The sequence below is a fragment of the Melampsora larici-populina genome (genome assembly GCF_000204055.1).
Source record: "Melampsora larici-populina 98AG31 unplaced genomic scaffold MELLAscaffold_78, whole genome shotgun sequence".
Taxonomy (NCBI): Eukaryota; Fungi; Basidiomycota; class Pucciniomycetes; order Pucciniales; family Melampsoraceae; genus Melampsora; species Melampsora laricis-populina.
Window position 1 is genome coordinate 152113 of NW_006768842.1, and position 23059 is coordinate 175171.

Consider the following 23059-nt stretch of genomic DNA (forward strand, 5'->3'; position numbering starts at 1 on the left):
TATTTGAATCAAACTTTTGGTACGGAACAGTCAGCAGACGAGGTGTTGCATGTACACGAAGTCTAGGTTTGATGCATGGTTCTATGACATACAGACTACTTCGGTCTATGTTTTCATTTCTTCTTTGATTTCTTATTTTAACTCTTCTTTGATCTCTCTTAACTCTTATTTTATCTCTTATTTTATCTCTTATCAATGGCTCATTTGTACATAAGTCTTTTCCCTCGTCTTTTTTTTTGTATATCATTGTCAACTCTTATTTTGATTTCTCATTAATCTCAATGTGGATTTTTATGTATTTGAGTCGACTCAATTATAGCAATTAACACGAAGTCATCTGCAATATTATATTCTGTTTGTGTTTCATTAAACAATTACAAAGTGACAAAATTTATTGAGTCAATAAATCAAGGCATTCATGTCCTTGCGACCAATGATGGTTGATGGCCTCAACCAGTTTCGAGCAAGTGACAACTGGTTGAATCACCAGTCTTGCAAAACACGGGTTACAACACCGTAAAACGGCCACGTGTGGCCAACGATGGTCACCACCAAAGAAAAACCTGGTCCTCAACCGTGACTCGACCCCGGCTGAGGACCCGTTAGAGGGGGTTCGTGGTGTAATGGTCCTCGGCCTCGGCCGGCTCCAGTTTCGTTCCCAAAGTTTCGGTGAATAGAACCGCTCAGGAACCGCTGGAACCGGTGTCGCCGATGCCGTTTCGGACACCGTTCCACGAACGGTTCAGGAACGAGCCCCCGTCAGCCACCGTTTGAGAACGGTGGCTGATGCGGTGGTGAGGTAGTTTCTTTGACACCGGCTGAAATCGGTGTCGAACTGAACAGTAACCGTGTGGAAACGGTCACCGCGGGCCAAAGGCGGTCTCCCCTATCCTGTGTGCGAGACTGAGGTAACTTGCAAATGTTTGCAAGTCTGAGCTCTTCTGAAGGTAAATGGGAAGAAAGAAAAGGGACCATAGAGTATATAAAGAATCTATGAAAAAACCAAAATCAAATGATTCTTAAGGCCATAAGATTTTGAGAAATAAAAAAGAATCCAAGAATATAAAAGAAATCGAATTTCAGAATCCAATTGATCATCTAAAGGTCGTCAGTAAGAGTAAAAAAGTACAACTTCCAGCCACTGAAGCCAAAATCAAAGTATCTCTTCTTCTACGAGACTGAATCATTCCTACTATCGAATTCATACCAGGAATCGAAGCTATTCAAAGAAAATCAAAGAAATCAACCAAATCAAAAGATTTGTTTTGATTGAGAAAAGAGGTAAGAAATCCGAGACTTTTAAAGTTCCACTTGAACTATAAGTGGTTGAAACTGAAGTACATAGTTTGGCATAAGTGGTGATTTGTGATTCTAATGTGTTTTCTAATATCCTAACTGACTAGTGAGATTTAGATTAGTTTTCTTTGTTTTGTTTTTTGTTTTCTTAAGCGGCCAAGACTCCCCTGTAGTTATGGCTGCTATAGTCCACACCCCGGGCAAACAGATGACGTTACATACGTAGCGTCGCCCCGACGCCTCGGGCCCGCGTGTGAAGCGTCAGATGTTACATATGTTGGAATTTGGCGGGGTCGGCTGTCATTATGTAGCGTCAACTACATAACTTGGCGTCAGCTACCTTCATGACCTATCCAGCCTACCCATCATCAGCGTCACCAACCGTCACACTCATCCCCTATCATCCGGTTTAGTCCGGCGTCTTGGACTGTATCGCACAGTCGGATACTGATGACCTCATTCGGCTCCTTTCAGTGTGTCGATGCTCAACATGCACAGCCGAGGCGGATTTGCAAACATCAACTGGTGAGCGCCGATGAACTTCCTCAGCCCCTTTCGTTCTGACTGACGCTATTCCACGCTAGTTCTTCTTACAATTTCGTAATTGGCCCACGCTAATCCAATGGCACGACTATATTTTATGGCCTATAAAAGCCAAAGTAAGTGCCTCTCTTGGGTCCGTCACTCATCTCGCTTTTATAAACAAAAAAATTCCTTATCCACTCATATTGCCTGGTTCCCTTACATCTCCTCATAGCTTATTTACTTCTTTCACATCGGCCTCATGGATCTCTCTCAGCTTGAGTCACTATTGCAAGAAACCACCAAGAAACTTGCTGCCCAGACGCAAGTGATCGCCCAGATGCAAAGTCAAGCTAATTCCCGCGAACAAGCTTACGACACCTTACTCAAGAAGTTTGAAGACGTTGCAATAAAACCACCTCCGAAGTCAAAATCCAAAACCAAATTGAAGGACCAACCTGCTGCCGGAAGCTCAATGCCGCAGCCGCCTTCTGCAACCACCTCGCGCATGACCCCCACACCCAAACGCCGCAGCTCCACAGCCACACCTAAGAAGGCGACGATCCCGCGAAAGTCGACCCCCAAGTCATCACCAGCTGTGAAGTCTGCAAGACGTGCTTCCGGCCCTCCGCCCAAAGCATCCCCCAAACGAAGCCCTTATGAGTTAGAGATGAAGACGCTTCCAGCAGGTTTTACATCTACAAAGGTGTGTTTTCATTCATTCTGTAATTTGGTCGCAGTTCAGTCCTAATGATTGTCTTTAGGAATCATTTTTCACTTTTATCCGAGTCATTTGGGACTTGGCGAAGGCCGGTTCAGTACCTGTGGCCCCCGATCCAGCGCTTCTGAAAGAATTCAATTTGAAATTCTCTGATTCAGCTCAGATCTCAGCGGTCGCCGATTCCGCAGAGAGTACGGAGCTTGTTCCTCAAACTGAGATCATCTCTCTTCGAGAAGCCCGAGCCGGTTGTGTCAAGATTGGTAGGGGGATCATATATGTGCAAGATTTCTTCGTCCGATATTCGCTCGCGATGTTGGCCAAACTTGGAATTCGTAAATGGGGTCCCAATCTGGAAGATGCCCCTGACTCGATCTGGAACGAGGCCTGTCGCATCAGCGCAATCCGAATCTATCGAATGTGGGTAACTGGAAAAGCTTTTCCAAATGCCGACCCCAAATTTGTCAACAACCTTCTTCTACTCGAAAAAACCTACAACCACTATGTGCATTATTTGATGGCTCAGAAGTTCAAGAAGGAATCAAAAGAGGCTGGGAAGAATCAAAAAGACGATGCAAAAAAGGTAGCTCAAAGGGCTTGTCAACGTGTAAGTCGATTCCCTGCTTTTCCTTGATACCACGAACATACACTCATTCTTTTTGGAGTTGATAGCTTTGCAAACGCCGCTACAAACACGCCGAGGCGCACAATTTGCCTGAACGGTACATCAAAATGCTGCGCAAGGTCGATGCTCACAGCGATGACGAACTTGATCCCGAGCGAGGCATCCACATTGTCAAACAACCAATCTATCGATCTGAGCAAGCTGACATCTTTATACGACGTTTGGACGAGCACATGAAAAATTCGGACACAATTCTTGGCAAACGTTCTCAAGCGCACTTGCGTCTTCGTCCCGCAAAACCAATCATGTCAACTTTCACCAAGCCCCCTCAAGGCCTACCGCTTGACTTTTACAACCCAGAATGGTGGAACACCAGCCTTTCCCAAGCGCAGCGCGACATGATAGGAGACTGCTTCAACGTAATGTTTCTTCGGGATCCATTGGTTTCTCTGATGGGTAGATCTCATCCGGACGAGAAGCTTAGCGACCAAAAATTTACCGAGAAGCATTGGGCCAGAGCGACCAAGGCCTATGACTTGGAACACTTGAACGTAGGTGTCGGAAATTGGAGTGATGGATCTGGTTCTGATGATGAAGACGAGGAGTCTGGAATAGATTTAGGTGATACTGACGATGAAGATGACGAGGAGGAGGAGGAGGAGGAGGAGGAGGTGGTAGTGGTAGAGGAGGAAGAGGAGGAGGAGGAGGAGGGGGAACAGCAAAAAAAGAAGGGTAAGGCTAAGGCTACAAAGGTAGATTGGGCGGATTCCCCTGAATTTGAAAGGCCCATTGGTGAAAAGCCCATCCGTGGGACGGGTGAGTATTATGTGGAGGATGAAGAAATTTTTGAGGCGGAAGATGAGGCTCGTGCAAACAGGTGGGATAAGTGGAATGATGCTTGAGATATATTCCTGTTTCCTGTCTTCTCGGCCCACTTGTGTACCTTCCTCTTTATGCGTTTGTTCTTCACTTGTTCATTTCAGTATTGGCTTGTTTACTCGGTTTCTTTTTGCTAGACTCAGCTTGATCCCATTCTGAAAGTCTTTGTTTTGTTGTACGGTTCATTTTTCTTGTTTTCCTTCTGTCATCTGTTCTCATTATGCTTTCTCATTCTTATAAACCAAAAAAATTTGTTTCTCGTGTATATAATTGCAATGTTAATAGTTTTTTAAAAAAAACACAGAGACAAAGTTAGAGAGCAGCAACATGAGTTCTACATTGGAGTGAAACGGCCTTCGATGCTCTTGGATAGATTAAAACGTCAGAGGGTGATATTTCATAACGGACGTGGGGTAAAACCACAAGACTCAATCTCATATATAAAAAAAAAGAGATTACAACGGAAGATACAGACTGATTTCGAAAGTGGAAAAAGATATTACAACATATTAAAACTATCATATCATGGTCGGATCAGTGTCAATGTCCATTGCCATGTTCTCTTCAGCTATTTGAGAAGCGTAAAATTCTTCCATGTCCTGAGTATTTCCGGGGTTTATGTGTTGTTCTCCAGAAGTCAACGTCATAACAAGTAAGCTAGGGCTATTCAGACCCATGGTCCAAGCTGGTAGTCTTCTATGAGCCAATGGTGAGACTATCAAATTAACCGGAATGATTCTCCTGTGCAATCCTTCAACAACGCGGGTGATTCCTAACTTTTTGAAGACCGGATTCAGCACTTCATCTTCAACTTCTGATAATGCCTGCACCATTGCTAGCTTTTCCAAAGGTTCATCTAATTGCAAGATATGCAGTATTTTCACACAAGATATCTTTCCATCAACTTCAATTGTTACGATGTTGTTGGGGGACTTCTTGCTGTATCAAATGCCATATCGTCCGTCAAGCCCTGCGACCTCGTGCACAAAAGGTCCTAAGACACGCGCCCCATCTGGATATGGTACCTTCCTGAAGTTAATCCACTGATCATCCTGAGCATGATAATAATCGAAGAGATGGTCGTATGTAAGATCGTCCACCTCAAAGGCCGGACCAATGTTTCTTTGACTTTTTCCAAGATTCGTCGTGTCAGGAGGCGATCGAGCGAGTAATCTTTGAAGATGACAAAAACGGCGCATTGTGGTTTGAGCCATTTGTTCTACAGGAAAACATAATTCGTCAATCAATCAAGCATAGCATTGGTACAAACAATAGTTGTTGAACTCACCGACTTTCCCATTTGTATTGATTTTCTGCAGAAATCCACACAGGCGCTCACCAGCGAATTCCGCGACCCCCAACATCGGGCCCCACCATTCCATTTGTGATGCGAGATGAATGGCATAGTGGTGATTGGGCTTGATGTTGACATTTGGGTCGATCTTTTTGGATGTGGTCGTATATTTGTAGTAGGCTACTTTAAATCGCTGGGAATCACCTACCCGAATTACTCGTGATGCCACAATATGGGTGCACTCCACAAGCGCACAAAAATTTTGCAGTAAGATCGCAAGGTGAGGATTTGCTTGACCACTGATGTAATCTTCGTGTTTCCCAAGGAGGACGTCCACGGCTGCCAAAGGCAAGTGAATAGCAAACAGGGCGTGCCATTCACTGGCCTTCAGCTTGCCGTTTGCAGCGGTCCCAAGACCCTTTGGAATTCTTGTCATACCCGTAGGGACCTTCACCTCCCTCAAATTCTTGAGCATTGCAACTATCAAACCTGGTGTAAGCCATTCAGTAGTATCGTCAAGGGCATCTTCAAGAGCATCCAAGTCGATTTCGGCTTGGTCCAATTGCTGTTCGTCTAGCTGTTTTTTAACTTCAAATGCCCATCGATAACGAAAATGATTGGCAAGGACCCCCTTGAACCAGTTGTGCATAATTCCAAGACCAACACTCGAAACTGGGTCCCAATAATGCAGCTGGTTGAGCTCAGACCATCGGACACCGGTACGCTTAACCATTTTGCTTTGTTGATCCATCGTCGTGCATGCCTTCCAAGAGTGTGCCGCATCCATAACTTCCCTCCTAGTTCGCTTACGTCCAACCATCATTTTTGAGATATCGACTTTCAGACACTTACACCGACAACAGAAGAGCGTGCCTGAATGAGACGTGAACCCCACAACCTTGTGATTTGCAACGGTATCGCCCACAAGAATGCTGAGCCGAACTATTACCTTGCGTCTTTCCGGATGTCGATGTGTCTGAATCATGACTCCACGTCCGAGTTGGACTAGTTGGTCAATGAGTGGGGCAAGTACATGAGTTGTTGTCGTCATGTCCGGTTGGCCTGGAGCAGGGACGACTGCAGCGAGATAAGTGAACCTGATATGATGACGATCTTGAGGTGGCAGATTTAAGCAGTGAAGCGCAAAGATCCCAATTGATGCTTGTCGTCCTGAAATCTTGTTCCCCAGAGGGTTGAACCAATCCACGAACAGCGAGAACCCCAATCGTAATACATGAGACGAGCTATCTTTGGACGATGATGTTTTGATTCCGGGATATAGAGCGGTCCAAGCTTGTGATTGAACATAATCCAAGACACCATTCGACTCTGATTTGCATTTTTCATCCCATTTGTCGATAGCATCTTCAACATTAACTTGGGATAGAAACCAAGTTAACCATTGCTGAAAGTCTTGCAGCACGAAAGTTGACACAGGCGTCCTCGTTTTGTGATTATTTCCAGAACGTCGCGGCTTTTGATGTTTATGAATTATTGATGGTAGTTCAGGGATTTGGTGTGAGATGAATAGGTCCGTTTGGCATGGGTCGCAGTTGCTTAGCTCTCGATAACCACATTCTGTAGGCGCCGTCTCGATGTCGTATAATGAAAAGCACATAGGGCAGCAGACCAAACGCTTGATTGAGGCCTCGAGATCCAACCGCTTGGTGATTGTTCGCACGTCTTTTGGTATAGAGCCAATCCAGTCTTTGGTGAGCCGAGTTCGAGAGGTCAAGTCGATGATCCGGACGAGGTAATCTCGCGCCACGCGACAATTGGCACGAGTCATACTACAAGCCAAGTAGATCCAAGCGATGAAAAAAGTTACAAGGTCTACAAGTGAACGTGATTTGATGTTTGTCAGCTATGCAAAGGATGAGAGAATTAGGCACATGAATACTTACAGACTAGTTCAGTCGTGGCTCCAGATGGCTCGACTGTGTCTGATGATTCAGACGAAGAGTATTCTGGCTCGGGTTCAGTGGGAACCTTCATTTTTGAAGCAAATTGTTCAATCAAGTTTGACATCATTTGGGTTTCAAGGTCTTCCTGATGATTATCGAGATGCCTTCGTCGAGTTCTGGGATGAACCATTTGGCCAGGAACTGGTTTACCATTATCGTCCGTACATATTCGTGTGTTACACTCGGTGCAAGTGCAGTGAACCAATGAATCTGACATGATCAAAAATATAGTTGATGTTGACAGGGGATGAGTGCGACGGTTGGTGACGCTGATGATGGGTCGGCTGGATAAGTAAAGGTAGCTGACGCCAAGTTATGTAGTTGACGCTACATATTGACAGCCGACCCCGCCAAATTCCGGCATATGTAACATCTGACGCTTCACACGCGGGCCCGAGGCGTCGGGGCGACGCTACGTATGTAACGTCATCTGTTTGCCCGGGGTGCCATCTGGGTAGTGATGCCCCTGAGTTTAGTGTTTTTTTGGCCACAGGCAGGGGTTCGAGTCCCTGGGGTTCTGTTCTTTTCTTGGTGTGTACCTCGAATACGTTCCTGGAACGGCATGAGCAACCGGAGCCAGCGGTTCCTCCGGTTTCTCAAAGAACGCTCCAGGAACCGCTGGTCACGGTGGGTGGAACCGTGACCAGCGGTCACAAAGGCGGTTTCCTTCCACCGCATCGTGCGGTGGTGGGAACCGCCTTTGTGACCAAAATGCTGAAAACGTCTCAGAATCGCTACAACTGAATTAAAAGTCACACGTTTCTGAGCGGCTCCGAAAACCGTTATCGCGCGGTGCGATTTACCCCCTGGTGTAAATGAGAAGTGTAGATGAACGCAGATGACTGGCCTTCAGCACACTTAAAAAGCCCCAACTGAGGCGAGAGATGAGACTTTGTGACTTGATCCACTATAAATCCCAGTTTCCGCGTTTACCTTTTGGTTCTTTCTTAGCAGCGGCTATAGACGTTATTGAGGAAACCAAATTGCTGGTTTACCATCAACCCGGTACGAGGCGACGCGTCAGCGTCAGGCCTCGAATAAGCTCTGTCCTTTGGGGCTTCAAGTCAGGTAGACGAGGCTGTTTTGCTTTTGAAGTGATTTCGCACTCAGTGAGAGACCAGTATCGTTCCAAAATAAGTTGACCAGTTATCACAAGAAACCACTGCCAGTCATTTCTCCTAACAAGACCTTCCCAGTATAAAGTAATAAGCATATATAGTAGCATAACTGTTGTGTGTTTCGCCCTCTTCAAATAACGAAATAAAATAAACAGATAGAAAGTTCTAAAGCCTGACTCTGAATGTGCAGCAATTTTACCCTAATGTTGCCTCCGCTAGATATGAATCTAAGTGTATGAATCTCTACGAATGAAACCAATCTTGAAAGATAAGGAAAGCCCGCTGTGGTATATCGTATCTCACAAAGATTTTTCTTTGAGAGCCTCAACATGGGCTTTGTCAAGCTAAGCTCCCTAGCAAAATTGACCTGAAATCCTGCGGCTCTCAGCACAAGCTTTGGGTCTATGCCCTAATCTCCGCAGGTGCGGCGAACGCGCTCGCAAACAAACAACACAATCCCTGATCAAAGAAGTATTAAGCCCTTGATCTCGCCTCATGTGATACCTGTGACATGGATATTGGTTCTTTCCAAATAGCTATATTCTGGTCAATCTATCATGGCCTAGTGATCAAAATAGCGCACAAGTTTCTTATGTTGGTTGAGCATTTAGGGCGTTTGGATCGTTCAAAATACTCGAAGCATCGCTAGTGAGAGAGAACAGGAAATCCGCCTTGTACACAGCGCTTCAATGGCTTAAGGATTCTTCCTGAATCGCATCGACAATCTTCAGACCATTTTCACGATTTCTGTGGAGTCGTGGACCATAGGAATCGGATGAGTCATGTTACATATATTGATGAGATTCACAGCATTTGTTCGATCCGGCCGTTGAAAGTTTTTTTACAATTTTTTAACGCTTACCGATATGGCTTGTGGGGGGTAGGGCCCAGGGGTTTTCCTTCGCGCTCACCGGTGCCTTCGTTTCATCTCTCTCTGTCACCCGCGCTCAGACAACAAGTCATCCGGCCGCGATTTAATCAACCACAGAGTTACAAGAGAGATTATAGGGTCAACCTTGGTCAAGGACAGATCATTACTCATGAATATCAAAATTGCAAAGTAAAAAGGCAGCCGTTTATTTTTAATCAGACAATCGTGATAAAACCTGGTGATCTAATCGTCTATAAATAGCAATTTTGATATCGTTGCTTTCCTTTCCACTTCTTTACCACTTCTCGTCCTGAAAATCCATCTACATATCCTACTTATTTTCTTATCTCAATCTTTCGTACTGAGTCATAACTTCATGTCTACCACCAATCCAAATCTCAACCTCGACATCCGTCCGGCTGCCACTCCTTCCCGACGGGACTCTAACGTCACGCGTGCTGGTTCTCGTCTCTCTCTCGAAATCAATGATCTCAAAGCTGTTGAAAAAAATGAACGAGAAAACGAGGAAATCACCGAAGAGGGCGTGGTGGACGTCGCTCGAGCAGAGGCTGAATTTGCCGAGCTTAAGCGTCAATTGACCCATGCGTACGTTTGCTGCAATTCCTTGACCCCTAAAGGTAAACAAGTTCTGATTCTCACAATCTTTTCTTACGCGTTCGTTTAGATCCACCTCCATCAACCGTAGTCGTCATTCTCTTCCACTTGATAAGGAAAAGGATCAAGATAGCGATGAGTTCGACCTACTCGACTATTTGGTGAGCCTTTTTCACGCGTGCCGTCCTATAATGTGGCGATCCATTCTTCGGCGATCCCATCGAAATTCCAGTCAAATGCAATGCATCAGAATCACTTTATTGATCAGGTGAAGCGTTTACCGTCCATTTGTATGCGGTCACTTCACCATGCACAAGATCACTTATTCTCGACGGACTGTATTGATGTACCTATTTCTGCTTACATTATCGTATGAGATCGTATGTCGGTGATACATGCGTTTCATCGAACCGTCCCTCTACTTCCGGACACTACTCTCTCACATACTTATCTTTGATTTCTTTTTTTTCTTCACAATCGTCCGGTCCTTTTGAACTGACATTTGCTTTCTTACCCTACGACAGCGGGGAAGGTCCCAAGAGAGAGACGCACATGGCTTTCACCACAAGCGGCTCGGTGTCGTATTCTCTGACCTCACTGTTGTTGGCATGGGTGGCATGCGACTTGCAATCCGTACTTTCCCCGATGCCATCAAGGAGTTTTTTCTATTCCCGGTCATCGCTGTCATGATGCGTGTCATGAAGAAAACGCCCAAGTCGATCATATCAGGCTTCAATGGATTTGTTCGTCCCGGGGAGATGTGCTTTGTGTTGGGTCGACCAAACTCGGGTTGCTCCACATTCCTCAAAGTCATTGCAAACCAACGGATCGGATTCATGGATATCGCCGGCGCAGTTGAATATGGGGGTATCGATGCAGCAACTATGGCTAAAGAGTTCAAGGGAGAGTACGTGTTTACATTGTTCTGTCGCTTTTCATTTCACAATTACTGATCACATGAATGTATGAACTCCTTTTATAGGGTCGTCTACAATCCCGAGGTAATACTTCCCTCAGCTTCCTCGCAAATTGATTTCTGTCGCTGCATGCATTCCATGCTGACTTTTGCTTGTTACGTAGGACGATGTACATCATGCGACCCTGACGGTTGGACAAACTCTCGACTTTGCTCTTTCCACCAAGACGCCTGCCAAGCGGCTTCCCAACCAGACCAAGAAAGTTTTCAAGGCGCAAGTACTCGACCTCCTCTTGCAAATGCTGGGAATCTCACACACGAAAGACACTTGTACGTATCGCCACTCCTTCTGTGTGATGATCGTGATGCAGAATCTGACATTATAATCTCAGATGTTGGAAGTGCCGATGTTCGCGGAGTATCCGGAGGTGAACGAAAGCGTGTGTCAATAGCAGAAATGTTCACAACCCGAGCTTGCGTACTTTCGTGGGACAACTCCACTCGAGGTCTTGATGCTTCTACCGCCCTCTCGTATGCCAAGTCTCTCCGGATCTTGACTAACATCTTCAAGACAACAATGTTTGTGACTCTCTATCAAGCCGGAGAGGGCATTTATGAGCAGTTCGACAAGGTTTGTCTCATTAATGAAGGCCGGCAAGTCTACTTTGGACCTGCCTCCGAGGCGCGAGCATACATGATGGGATTAGGGTACAAGAACTTGCCACGTCAAACCACAGCCGACTACCTCACTGGTTGTACTGATCCGAACGAACGTCAATTCGCCGACGGAGTCGACCCTGCTACTGTTCCCAAGACGGCTGAAGAGATGGAACAAGCTTATCTTGCCAGCGACGTCTGCCAACGAATGCAGGCTGAGATGAAGGTTTATCGGGCTCATGTCGAGTCAGAGAAACGCGAGCGTGAAGAGTTCTTTAATGCCGTACGCGATGACCGTCACCGTGGAGCACCCAAACGAGTCTGTCCTTGTTCTTCTTGAATCGATGATCACATGAAGCTTATTCCATCTCCCATATCTAGTCCCCTCACATGGTTTCGCTTTTGACCCAACTTCGGGCGCTCACCATCCGAGAGATCCAACTGAAACTACAAGATAGAATGGGCTTGATGTTTAGCTGGGGGACAACGCTGCTGCTCTCAATCGTCGTCGGTAGTATTTTCCTCAACTTACCTGCGACCTCGGCTGGTGCCTTTACGAGGTAAGATGTCATTCATATCATTTTGAACACAGGAAAGCTGATCTGCGCTTCACATGTAGAGGGGGAGTCATCTTTCTTGGCCTTTTGTTCAACGTTTTTATCTGTGAGTGGTCTCATCGGTCTTAAGAAGACTTGATTCGAGTGTTTCGCTAACGCCTTTGTCTAGCGTTCACCGAGTTACCGGCTCAGATGATCGGCCGCCCGATCATGTGGCGACAAACTTCATTCTGCTTCTATCGCCCCGGCGCAGCAGCTTTGGCAAGCACACTGGCTGATATCCCTTTCTCTGCACCGAAAATTTTCGTCTTTTGTATAATTGTGAGACCTCTCTACCGATACATGTTTTGTGAAATGACCACTTATGCAGCCGACGTCCTGTGCAGCTGTATTTCATGGCTGGGCTCGTCAGCAACGCTGGTGCTTTCTTCACCTTTTATCTACTAGTATTCTCCACCTTCATCGCTCTTAGTTCATTCTTCAGATTCCTGGGCGCCATATCTTTCAACTTTGACACGGCCGCACGTATGGCCAGTATTCTTGTTATGACGATGGTCATTTACAGTGGTTACATGATACCTCAACCTGCGATGCGACGATGGCTCGTTTGGGTCAGTCTGTTTGATTGCGAGTCTTTCTGTATTCAGCTTGTTGCTAACATTCCTTTATGAAATGATAGCTTTACTACATTAATCCTGTTAACTATTCCTTCTGTAAGCATTCATCCATCCTTGAGCTGGGAATTTCCTCCTGACATTCTACCTGCTATCGTAGCGGCACTCATGGGCAATGAGTTCGGTCGGCTCGATTTGTGAGTATAATCGTTGATTCAAATTCAAGACTTCAGCACACTAAATTCGCCTCTTGCTTTTCCTTCAGAACTTGTGATGGAGCGTCCATCGTGCCGAATGGCCCATCTTACCCTTCCACCCTCGGACCAAATCAAATCTGTACACTCCGAGGCTCTCGCCCCGGGAACCCAATCGTCATCGGAGAAGATTATATTTCAGCTTCGTATACCTACTCGAAGGATAACGTATGGCGGAATTTCGGAATCGAAGTGTGCCATTGATCACGTTTACTCGCTCTTCATCTCGCCCCGCTTCTATTATCGATTGACCTGAGTTTGTTTTGATCTCAATAGGTTGCCTACTTTGTATTATTCACGATTTGTCTTTTTACAGCCGTAGAAACCTTGTCACTCGGTGCCGGTATGCCAGCCATCAATGTGGTAAGCCACAAGTATCTGCAAATATTGAACCTCATTCCTGAATTCATAAAAATCTTTTCTCCCAATCAGTTTGCCAAAGAGAACGCGGAGAGGAAGCGGCTCAACGAATCTCTGCAAAGTCGAAAACAAGATTTCAGAAGTGGGAAAGCAGAACAAGACCTTAGTGGATTAATCCAGACACGGAAGCCCTTGACATGGGAAGCTCTTACCTACGATGTCCAAGTACCAGGTGGTCAGAAGCGCCTTTTGAACGAGATATATGGCTACGTGAAGCCGGGAACGTTGACTGCATTGATGGGCTCCTCGGGTTCGTCCTTTCTTCCGCAGTTTGGGTGCTCTAGGTCTCTGCTGATGCCTCCCCTTCCGGTACTACAGGCGCGGGAAAGACCACACTTCTAGACGTGTTGGCCAATCGCAAGACTACTGTACGCTTCATGTCTTCTGGCGCTGTTGTCATGATTGACCTAAACCCGCTTATCTCCAACAGGGTGTGATCGGAGGCGAGGTGTGCATCGCTGGGCGCGCTCCAGGAGCCGACTTCCAAAGAGGCACAGCTTATTGCGAGCAACAGGACGTTCATGAATGGACCGCCACCGTTCGCGAAGCATTCCGATTCTCAGCTTATCTTCGACAGCCTCCTCACGTCTCGATCGACGAAAAAGACGCTTACGTTGAAGAGGTCATTCAATTGTTAGAATTGGAGGATCTCGCTGATGGTGTGTTTCGTTACTGATTGACACCGTGAGACGATTACTCAAGTACTGTTATCTCCCGCAGCCATGATTGGCTTTCCTGGTTTTGGTCTCGGGGTCGAAGCGAGGAAACGGGTGACAATTGGTGTCGAGCTAGCTGCCAAACCGCAGCTCCTTCTCTTTTTGGATGGTGAGCGTTGATTTCTATTTATACCACGATCATACTCTTCTCACACGGGACTGCTACTAGAACCTACATCTGGGCTGGACGGTCAAAGTGCATACAATATCGTGCGCTTCTTGAAAAAACTAGCCGGCGCAGGTCAAGCAATCTTGTACGTGCTTTCAGTTCCTCTTTACCTCACCGCTATTGAAACTCTTCTCCCCCTGTAGGTGTACTATCCATCAACCGAACGCTTTACTTTTCGAAAATTTTGATCGACTGTTACTATTGAAGGGTGGGGGAAGATGTGTGTACTTTGGCGGCATTGGCAAGGACTCTCACATTCTGCGCTCTTATTTCGAAAAGAATGGCGCTCAATGTCCCGAATCAGCCAATCCTGCCGAATTCATGCTTGAGGCCATTGGTGCTGGAAACTCCCGTCAGATGGGGGGAAAGAAAGACTGGGCAGACCGCTGGCTGGATAGTGAAGAACACGCTGAAAATAAGCGCGAGATCGAACGGCTTAAACGGGTATCCATCTCCGACCCCGATGGAGGCTCTACTGAAATCGCTACATCTTGTATGTCGAGCTCGATGTATTCCCCTTTCACCGTACCGCGCTTCGATCGGCTGACCCCTTGTAACCTTTCCCAGACGCTCAACCCTTCGGATTCCAGCTCAAGGTTGTCCTCCAGCGGGCCAATCTTGCCTTCTATCGCAATGCGGACTACCAGTGGACCAGATTGTTCAATCACATCTCGATTGGACTTATCGCTGGATTGACATTTTTGAGCTTGGGTGATAACATATCTGCATTACAATACAGAATCTTTTCAATATTTGTGGCTGGGGTCTTACCTGCCTTGGTAAGCCCACTCAATTGATGTCTATCGTATTCACTGCAATTGACCTTGATATACTCACGTCCGAATGAACAGATCATATCCCAAGTCGAACCGGCTTTCATAATGGCTCGTATGATCTTTCTGCGGGAATCATCGTCGAGGACTTACATGCAAGAAGTTTTCGCAGTCAGCCAGTTCTTGGCGGAAATGCCGTATTCGATACTCTGTGCCGTAGCCTACTATCTTTTATGGTATTTCCTGACCGGTTTCAACACGGACAGTAACAGAGCAGGCTATGCTTTTTTGAGTTGAGTCTCGGTTCCTTCTCAATCAATGTCGTCAGAGCTGATTCCCTCGTTACTGACTTTATGTATCCTTTTGGTATCAATAGTGATTATACTCGTGGAAATCTTCGCCGTGACTCTCGGTCAAGCGATTGCGGCGCTGTCTCCGAGTATCTTCATCGCATCTCAAATGAACTCTCCCGTAATGTAAGTCAAGATCCCTCGTCCGAATCTTGACTGATTGACTGAAGCATCAACTTGTCACCCCTACTTCTCTGTTCGACATCCAGTGTTTTTCTTTCTCTGTTTTGCGGAGTCACTGGTAAGTTTTGCACTTCTCCATGTGAAACTTAGCCGCGTATTGACATAGCCATGTCTTCTGTAGTCCCACAGCCCGTCATGCCGAAATTCTGGAGACAATGTTAGTCAATGTGCCAGCTTTTCAGCCAACGTCTGTTCCTTAATCCTGTTATTGTTTCTGCTTTACAGGGATGTACAATCTGGATCCTTATACAAGGATGATTGCCGGATTGGTGGTAAACGAATTACATGACTTACGTATCACCTGTGTCCCCGAAGAATTGTGAGTAGCTTGCTCTTCAGTGCTATGCTCGGTGTGTTGACGTTTGAAGTGAACCAATCCAGCTCGCGCATCCAACCTCCTAGTGGACAAACGTGTCAACAATGGCTATCTCCGTTTGTCACTTCATCAGGAGGTTACTTGGAGAATCCAAATGCTACGTCGGATTGTGATTACTGTCAATACCGGGTTGGTGATGAATGTAAGCGATTACAGGAGATTGTCCTTCTACCGTGAAGTCAAAACTGAATCTTTCTACCGTCAATTTACCATGCAGTTTTCACTTCCTTAAATTACTCTTACTCCAATCGATGGAGGGATTTAGGGATCATGGTTTGCTACTGTGCATTCAACATTTTCGTCACATTGATCGCAGCCAAATTCTTGACGCTGAAATACGCCAAGAGATGATCCATAGTCTAGCTTCAGTTTCACAACCTCGAAAATCGGTGACCGAACCAATTTTGTCGTTTGTGTAAAATTGTCTAGAGCAAATTTGCATGACATTTAAGTGGTCTTGATACTTTCAGGCGACGTTATCAAGCTGGCAATTTTCTCTCTCTATTAATATAACCTTTATCTCGTTGTAACAAGTTAAACATATATATCTCTTTCATAATCGTTTTAAGTATATCTTGGTTTGTGTTGTTGGGTATTACTGTTTTTCATTAATCATACTTGACAAATGTCGATGAAACTATGATTGTAGAGCTATGATATAAAAATTATTGGTTCTAAGTCTTTTGATTGGTCGGCTGAGACAAGGTGACTATTACATCCCAAATTTCCACGGGTGCCCAGAAGCCAACTACCATATCACATGATACACCCTCAGATCTTCTGTTGTTCATTTGAGAATGAACTGCATCTTGCAATTTTTTTTGCTTCATTGAATGTTAAGATTCCCCTGGTTATGAATCCCTTGCTGGCAATAAATAGCACATGACTATGTATGATATGAGAAGACCATTGCCATACCTGAAGAGGAGGAAGTGTGACACCCAAAGCCTGTTCCTTGATTAAGATGTGTGACTTTGAGGCGTGACCAAGTTTCTGTGATAAGCTTAACTAAGTGTTCCAATTAAAATCATATATTTGCATTTCTCTATTTTTATCATTTTCTCTGACTCTTGTATACAATATGTAGGTGCTTAGGACCCCGGCAAGCCCCCTGAGAACCCGGGTATGAATGTAGAATAAAATGAGGCCAAAATTTGCCTGAACATATGTATGAAACAAGAATAAGTTCCAAATTTTGGCTGAAAAAACCAAGTAACATGGATATCTGGGAGAATAAACCTAAGTCTTCCAGAATTGAAAAAAATCAATGTACAGTCAGTTGCAAAAAGTTTGGAAAAATCACAACCAAAACCCAGCAAGGTGGTCCGTGCAATTCGGGCAAGCAGGCGGAATCTGGCAGAGACCTGTAAGCCATGTGGTGCCAAACCCCTCCAGCCCCATAGTGACCGGGTTCCATGGAATTCCAATTCCAGTCCAAGGATACAGGCCTGAACGGAAAAAATTTTCCTCACACGTTTACACCCAACCAACCAATCCCATCCACATCCAATCCTCGCCTTCCATTCCATTTCAGCACTCTGGATTCTTCCCCGTCAATTCCCTGTAAAATCAATGGGGTATCAATTCTACTGGGAGAGCATCAAGCTCTTGGCCACCCAGATGGCCATCGACTGCGTCACATGATCAATGTCACACTACGAACCAAGATATCAGCCGTCTCCCTCTGGCGCTGGAAATCCCTCTACACCGCAACCAACAGTGTGATCCACAACCCTAAAGGTTACCAGACCCATGGCCGACCCCATGTGTTATCCAAAGAGCATCCCGCTGTCCTCTACAAAATTGTCACCGGCAACCCCTTGATCAACCTTGATGAGATTCAACAGATCCTTCTACGACTTTCAGACATTCCAATTTCTAAAGCCACAATCAGTCAGGAGTTACACCACCGCTTAGGGCTGTTGCATCTTGTCGCTTGCGGGGTTCATTCGGCGCAGTTGATTGAAGACCGCACCGCTTACATGCTGAAAGTTGGGAACATTCCACCAGAGTATTTTGTATTCATTGGTTCGTCTGTCTCTCTCTATCTTTCCAGAGAGAGACTTGGCCATTAACAAAGCCTCTCCTCAATTAGATGAGTCTGGCATCAGGGGTCGTGATACACTTTTTTTCAAGAGTTGGGCTCCCAAGGGCGGTTGCAGTGTCTGACAGCAGTGCGACAACAATACCAAGCATTGGACTATCCTTCCTGCCGTGTGCAAGCAAGGAATGATAGCAGGCGTGGTCCACAAAGGCCCGGTCAAACGAGTCCATGTGGAACTTTTCCTGGAAAGGGAGTTGGTATGTGCCATGTGTGCTTCAAGTTGACAGGATGTGACTGACTCTAATCTGATTGTCTCAACTCCTCTAGGTTCCTGTCATGAACCGTTACCCTGCAGTCAACTTGGTTCTGGTCCTCGACAACGCTCAAATTCACCACGGAGGGATGATCGAGCAGCTTTGCCAAGATGCTGGGGTTCTTTTAGTATACTTAGCAGCTTACTTCCCGGACATGAATCCCATCAAAAACTGCTTCCACAGCATGAAGTCTCAAATGAGGAGGGATAACATCTGGTTTCACGTTGAGGACTTGAGTGACTATATTTTGTTGGTGGCTGCTCAAGTGATGACCCGCAAGCTGTTACAACCCTTAATTTCTTTCTGTGGATACGCTACCGCGGACTATTGGATGGCATACAACGGTACAATTGATGAATAGGTATTCAAAATTTCTCACTTTGTTTGAAGCCTCTCTTGTGTGTTAGTGTTGCAGTGCAGAAGTGGCAAACTGGCCTAACCCTATCCCCATGCTTAGTAATTAACGTATTTGAACAAATACCCAATTTATCTGAATGACAACACTTTGAGTTTGTGAGTTACAGTGAGAGTGAGTGAGTTTGTTTAGTTGAAGTGCCGAATCCAGTGAGATTTCTTTCACCTGTCCTGTTGGATCTTGGTGATGTGAGCTTTGAGCTCGTCTCCCAAACAAGCGGGCCAGACGTCAAGATCATGTTGGCCTAAGTCCGCCAAACATGAAGCAAGAGAAATGAGGCAGACATCTTGAGATTTCAAAACGTCTGGGTGATTCAATGGTTCACAACACCTTCCACTACAAGAAATATAATATTTTCTGGGCAGAAAATTAAATTATTGATACACAAAAATATTGAGAGGCCAGGCAAAGGGCAAAAAATAAATAAAAATATGCATCTTGTTCCCTGCGTTGAGAACTTCACTCTCCATATTTTTCCGTATTTTTACAGTCCATATTGATAAGTGTACTAACAATAAACCTTCATTATCATCCAATTACAACCTGTAACAAGCACTGAAATTTGGCTCATTAGTGTTTAGAGCTTTTGATTTCTGAGAAAACTCATAACTTTTTCAATTCCGGGCCAAAACGCTCGATTTTGAGTGCATTGGCAAGCTGGAATGGTCCTCCAAATAGTTCATAATAAGACCACACAGCATGCTGGTCTGCTAAAAAAGATATCATCTTTTTTATACATTTGCACATACAGATCCATAGAATTTTTGTCATACTAGCTACATAGTTATTGATATTATGAAAGTTTGAGAACGGGAGTTCAGCTTTCTAATGCACCTGAAATCAAGTGTTTTGAGGCAGATTTGACAAAGTTATGGGTGTTTTCAGAATTCAAAAGTTTCTCTAAACACTAATCAGCCAAATTTCAGTGCTTGTTACAGGTTGTAATTGGATGATTATCAAGGTTTATTGTTAGTACACTTATCAATATGGACTGTAAAAATACGGAGAAATATGGAGAGTGAAGCTCTCAATGCAGGGAACAAGATGCATATTTTTATTCATTTTTTGCCCTTCTCCTGGCCTCTCAATATTTTTGTATATCAATAATTTAATTTTCTGCCCAGAAAATATTATATTTCTTGTAGTGTTCTGTGGCTCATGTGACACTCATGATGCTATTGAGCACGGCAAAGCCATTCACTTGCTCACACTGGGATGGAAACTTGGTCTTCATCAAACTTTTGATTTCATCACATTGGTCATGCGGTTCATGGCGCATAACATGTTTCGTTCGCTGTTCACAACCACAACTGTAACTAAGGTTAGGACACACTGAAATGAAAATACACAAGCTAGCTAACACACAAGATAACCAACGACTATGATATTGATGACATAACACGCAAGGGTAAAGACACCAAACTAATTATCATCACTGTCAATAGCGGGGCAATCTGCCCCCCCTTTACCCTTGGCCACTTGTCGCTCTTTGTTCTCAACAGCGCCAAGATAGAAACATTGTGGTTGGGTGAATAGCTCCATTGTGCTAGCCCAAGATATTCCCCAGGCTTGGACATCACAAACATTCATGACTTCAGGAAATAAGGAATAGTGGAAGCTGGTCACGCCGTACGCCATGAGGATGGTGGCCCCCTCTTTGGACGCCTTCTCGCTGAAGTCGCAGTAGGCCAAATAATCATCTAGAGTATTGCGGAACCGGACCCGTTGGAGCGTAGTGAAGTTTCATGGGTAAATCTCAAGCAGATCAAGAAAGAACCAGATGACGGACAACAAGAAAAGGAAAGAAGGCTCACTGGCTTAGTAGCAAGTCCCTCGCTAAATAAAGGTGAGATCCATACCATTATCCAATCGAGTTCATTCCCTTTGCCCCTCCTGTCCCCTGTTTTCCCTTAATTACATATCCCGTGAACACATGATACATATTGTAAACAATGAGAGCTGCTGGGATCCTGTTTCTTTTCATGTCTGCCTGGCCCAAGCACAAACATCGACTCAGAGTCTATCCAGTAACAACGTGATCCGTTAAACAAAAATTGTTCACCTGACCGTCCCAAAAAAGAAGGAGTCAGAGGTCCCATAAAGGCTAGTCTAAATATGACAAACATACACAGTTATCCCCACTGCATACCAGTGGGAAGGCCCACACATAACACTACACAAAATGTAATCTTTACCGGGCGGTAAAGAAAACTACTGACATAGAAAAGTCCGGAGGCAACAGGAAGAGAGCTAAAAATCTGGAAAAAAATGCACCTTGTTCCTAGATGTTGGGGCGTCATGATGAGTATTTTTTTGTATTTTACACACGGATATTGGTTAATGTACTAACAATAAAGGCTGAGAATCATCAAAAACCCACCTGTAACAATACCTGAAATTTGGCTCTTGATTTTGAAGACAGGATTTTGGAATCTTCAAACATCAATAACTTTTGCAGTTCTGAATCAAATCACTCAATTTGAAGTGCATTAAAAAGGTGAGCCTTTCCTCTACATTTTTCATTCAGACATCACATCTGTAGCTGGTCTAAAAAAGATAATACAGAGATATTCATGCAGAACTTTTTGAACATATGTAGAGTGTTTAAATGGCTAGATAGCACCTTAATAACATTATGAAGTGTGAAGGAGGATAGTTCAGCTTTTGAATGAACCAAAAATCGAGTTATTTGGAGCAGAATTGCAAAAGTTATTGAAGTTTTTAGACCACAAAATATTGTCTTCATACTCATGACCCAAATTTCAGGTATTGTTACATGTGAGTTTTTGATGATTTTCAGCGTTTATTGTTAGTACATAAACCAATATCTGCATGTAAAATACAAAAAAATACTCATCATGACGCCCCAACATCTAGGAACAAGGTGCATATTTTTTCAGATTTTTAGCTCTCTTCCTGTTGCCTCAGGACTTTTCTATGTCATTAGTTTTCTTCACCGCCCGGTAAAGATTACATTTGGTGTAGTGTAAGTCCCCATAACGGACTTGGGCACGTTTCAAACTCTCTCTTTTCCCACCGTCCAATCCGTCCTATGATCGCACATGATGAGAGTTGCTTCAGCGGATCACGATAACTTACGAATGATTCCACATTGGTTACAGGGAAACAGAGAGAAGTTGGACCCACCGCGGGCCCATCTTCAGGACCATCAAGCGCCCAAGCGGCTGCCCTTCTTGAGATTCGAGCGGCACTCAATAATAAAGAGTTTGACAAGCACGCCGAACTAATGATGTCATACCTCTTGCGGTACCAACCAGAAAAACTACGCGTCCTAGCAATTGAAACAGAAAAACCACCAAGCAACCATCCACCAAGACCCAAGATACAGCCAACAACCAGACAGCCAAACCACCCAAACATACAGCCTGACAATCCAATCCCAAATCCCCCACCCAAAGTAAAGCCCGCCAGAGCCGCCAAACGCAAAATACCGAGAGGTAGACCGATGTCAGAAGACAAAGATGACAATGTCAATAATTCAAGGGGTAGAGGCTTTGTGGAGAACGGGATCGAGTTCACGGATGGAGAAGTCCCAAGTCATCATATGGCTCAACTGACGGTGTTCTGGGACAACAGAATCAGAAAAGTAAAAGGCTACGTACCAGTATCTATGTTCAACCAAGCCTGGCTAGAAGCAAATAGAGAGGTTGAAGGAAAGAAGTCTAAGAAAAAGAAGAAAGACGATGACTCAGACTCGGAAGACAAAACCTACGAAGGATTGTCCTACCCCTCTGAACTACGCCTAAGTTATGGTGACTGGGTAACTTGTTTCAATCTGATGCTTGACTACTTGAGGAGGTGGTTCAATTTCCATTGGCTAGCAGACAAATTCAAAGGTCATAAGAAAAATGTCGAAGAGATCAAGAGCAAAGATGACAACAACTGGATGATCGCACTTCGATATGATATCCTTGTAAGACGCCAAATCTGGACGATCAGAGTAGAAGGGGGGAAAGTAGGGGACCCGTCAGTGCGCCAAAAGAAGCTAGAAGAACAAGCCAGAAGGACTGTCAACAAGTGCAGAGAGTGGGACTGCCATGACAATCCTTATGCCAAAGGAGGGAAGCGTCAAGACCAAGTACCGAGACTTTCAAAAACGGCATAAAAAAATAAAGGTGAATCCTAGGGTCTAGATGGAGCCCTGAGAGAGGCCCAAGGGGCCCCCCAAACACTCACCCCCTCCTAGACTAACCCTAAGCCTAGCAGGACGGCAAGTGTAGGGATTTGGATATAGAGATCCAACGCTGCAGTCCCACCCCAGGTAGAGCTGGAAGCTCCGAACGCACATACTCAAAAGAGGAGTAGATAAATTGGATTTTGGAAACCAATTGGAAGGAGAATCAGTGGGATTAAACATTGTAATAAACTACATAGATCT

General features: G+C 44.9%; 5 protein-coding genes across 5 annotated transcripts; 4 read left to right on the forward strand and 1 right to left on the reverse strand.

Annotated features, from left to right (window-relative positions):
* Positions 1-1746: 1746 nt before the first annotated feature.
* MELLADRAFT_95042 (uncharacterized protein) lies at positions 1747-2667 on the forward strand (the record flags this gene model as incomplete). The annotated part of the gene is made up of 4 exons (XM_007417772.1): positions 1747-1821; positions 1881-1955; positions 2096-2524; positions 2608-2667. 4 exons carry the CDS (start codon positions 1747-1749, stop codon positions 2665-2667), a joined length of 639 nt encoding a protein of 212 aa, XP_007417834.1.
* Positions 2668-4558: 1891 nt separating this feature from the next.
* On the reverse strand, positions 4559-5254 carry MELLADRAFT_68963 (uncharacterized protein; the record flags this gene model as incomplete). Its single annotated transcript, XM_007417760.1, has 3 exons — positions 4559-4896; positions 4958-4979; positions 5066-5254. The coding sequence occupies 3 exons, from the start codon at positions 5252-5254 to the stop codon at positions 4559-4561; spliced, it is 549 nt and encodes a 182-aa protein (XP_007417822.1).
* Positions 5255-9970: 4716 nt separating this feature from the next.
* MELLADRAFT_50835 (uncharacterized protein) lies at positions 9971-16570 on the forward strand (the record flags this gene model as incomplete). Its single annotated transcript, XM_007417754.1, has 27 exons — positions 9971-10063; positions 10427-10809; positions 10885-10903; positions 10983-11148; positions 11211-11794; positions 11857-12035; positions 12095-12138; positions 12202-12353; positions 12419-12643; positions 12712-12745; positions 12807-12843; positions 12912-13092; positions 13177-13263; positions 13333-13570; positions 13639-13688; positions 13751-13979; positions 14041-14145; positions 14206-14290; positions 14349-14698; positions 14773-14984; positions 15057-15270; positions 15355-15454; positions 15538-15569; positions 15633-15668; positions 15737-15830; positions 15893-16029; positions 16105-16570. 26 exons carry the CDS (start codon positions 10511-10513, stop codon positions 16236-16238), a joined length of 4023 nt encoding a protein of 1340 aa, XP_007417816.1.
* A 732-nt stretch (positions 16571-17302) lies between these two features.
* MELLADRAFT_95045 (uncharacterized protein) lies at positions 17303-18056 on the forward strand (the record flags this gene model as incomplete). The annotated part of the gene is made up of 2 exons (XM_007417773.1): positions 17303-17915; positions 17983-18056. The coding sequence occupies 2 exons, from the start codon at positions 17303-17305 to the stop codon at positions 18054-18056; spliced, it is 687 nt and encodes a 228-aa protein (XP_007417835.1).
* A 3854-nt stretch (positions 18057-21910) lies between these two features.
* On the forward strand, positions 21911-22986 carry MELLADRAFT_113147 (uncharacterized protein; the record flags this gene model as incomplete). The annotated part of the gene is made up of 2 exons (XM_007417784.1): positions 21911-22647; positions 22902-22986. 2 exons carry the CDS (start codon positions 21911-21913, stop codon positions 22984-22986), a joined length of 822 nt encoding a protein of 273 aa, XP_007417846.1.
* Between the last annotated feature and the right edge of the window lie 73 nt (positions 22987-23059).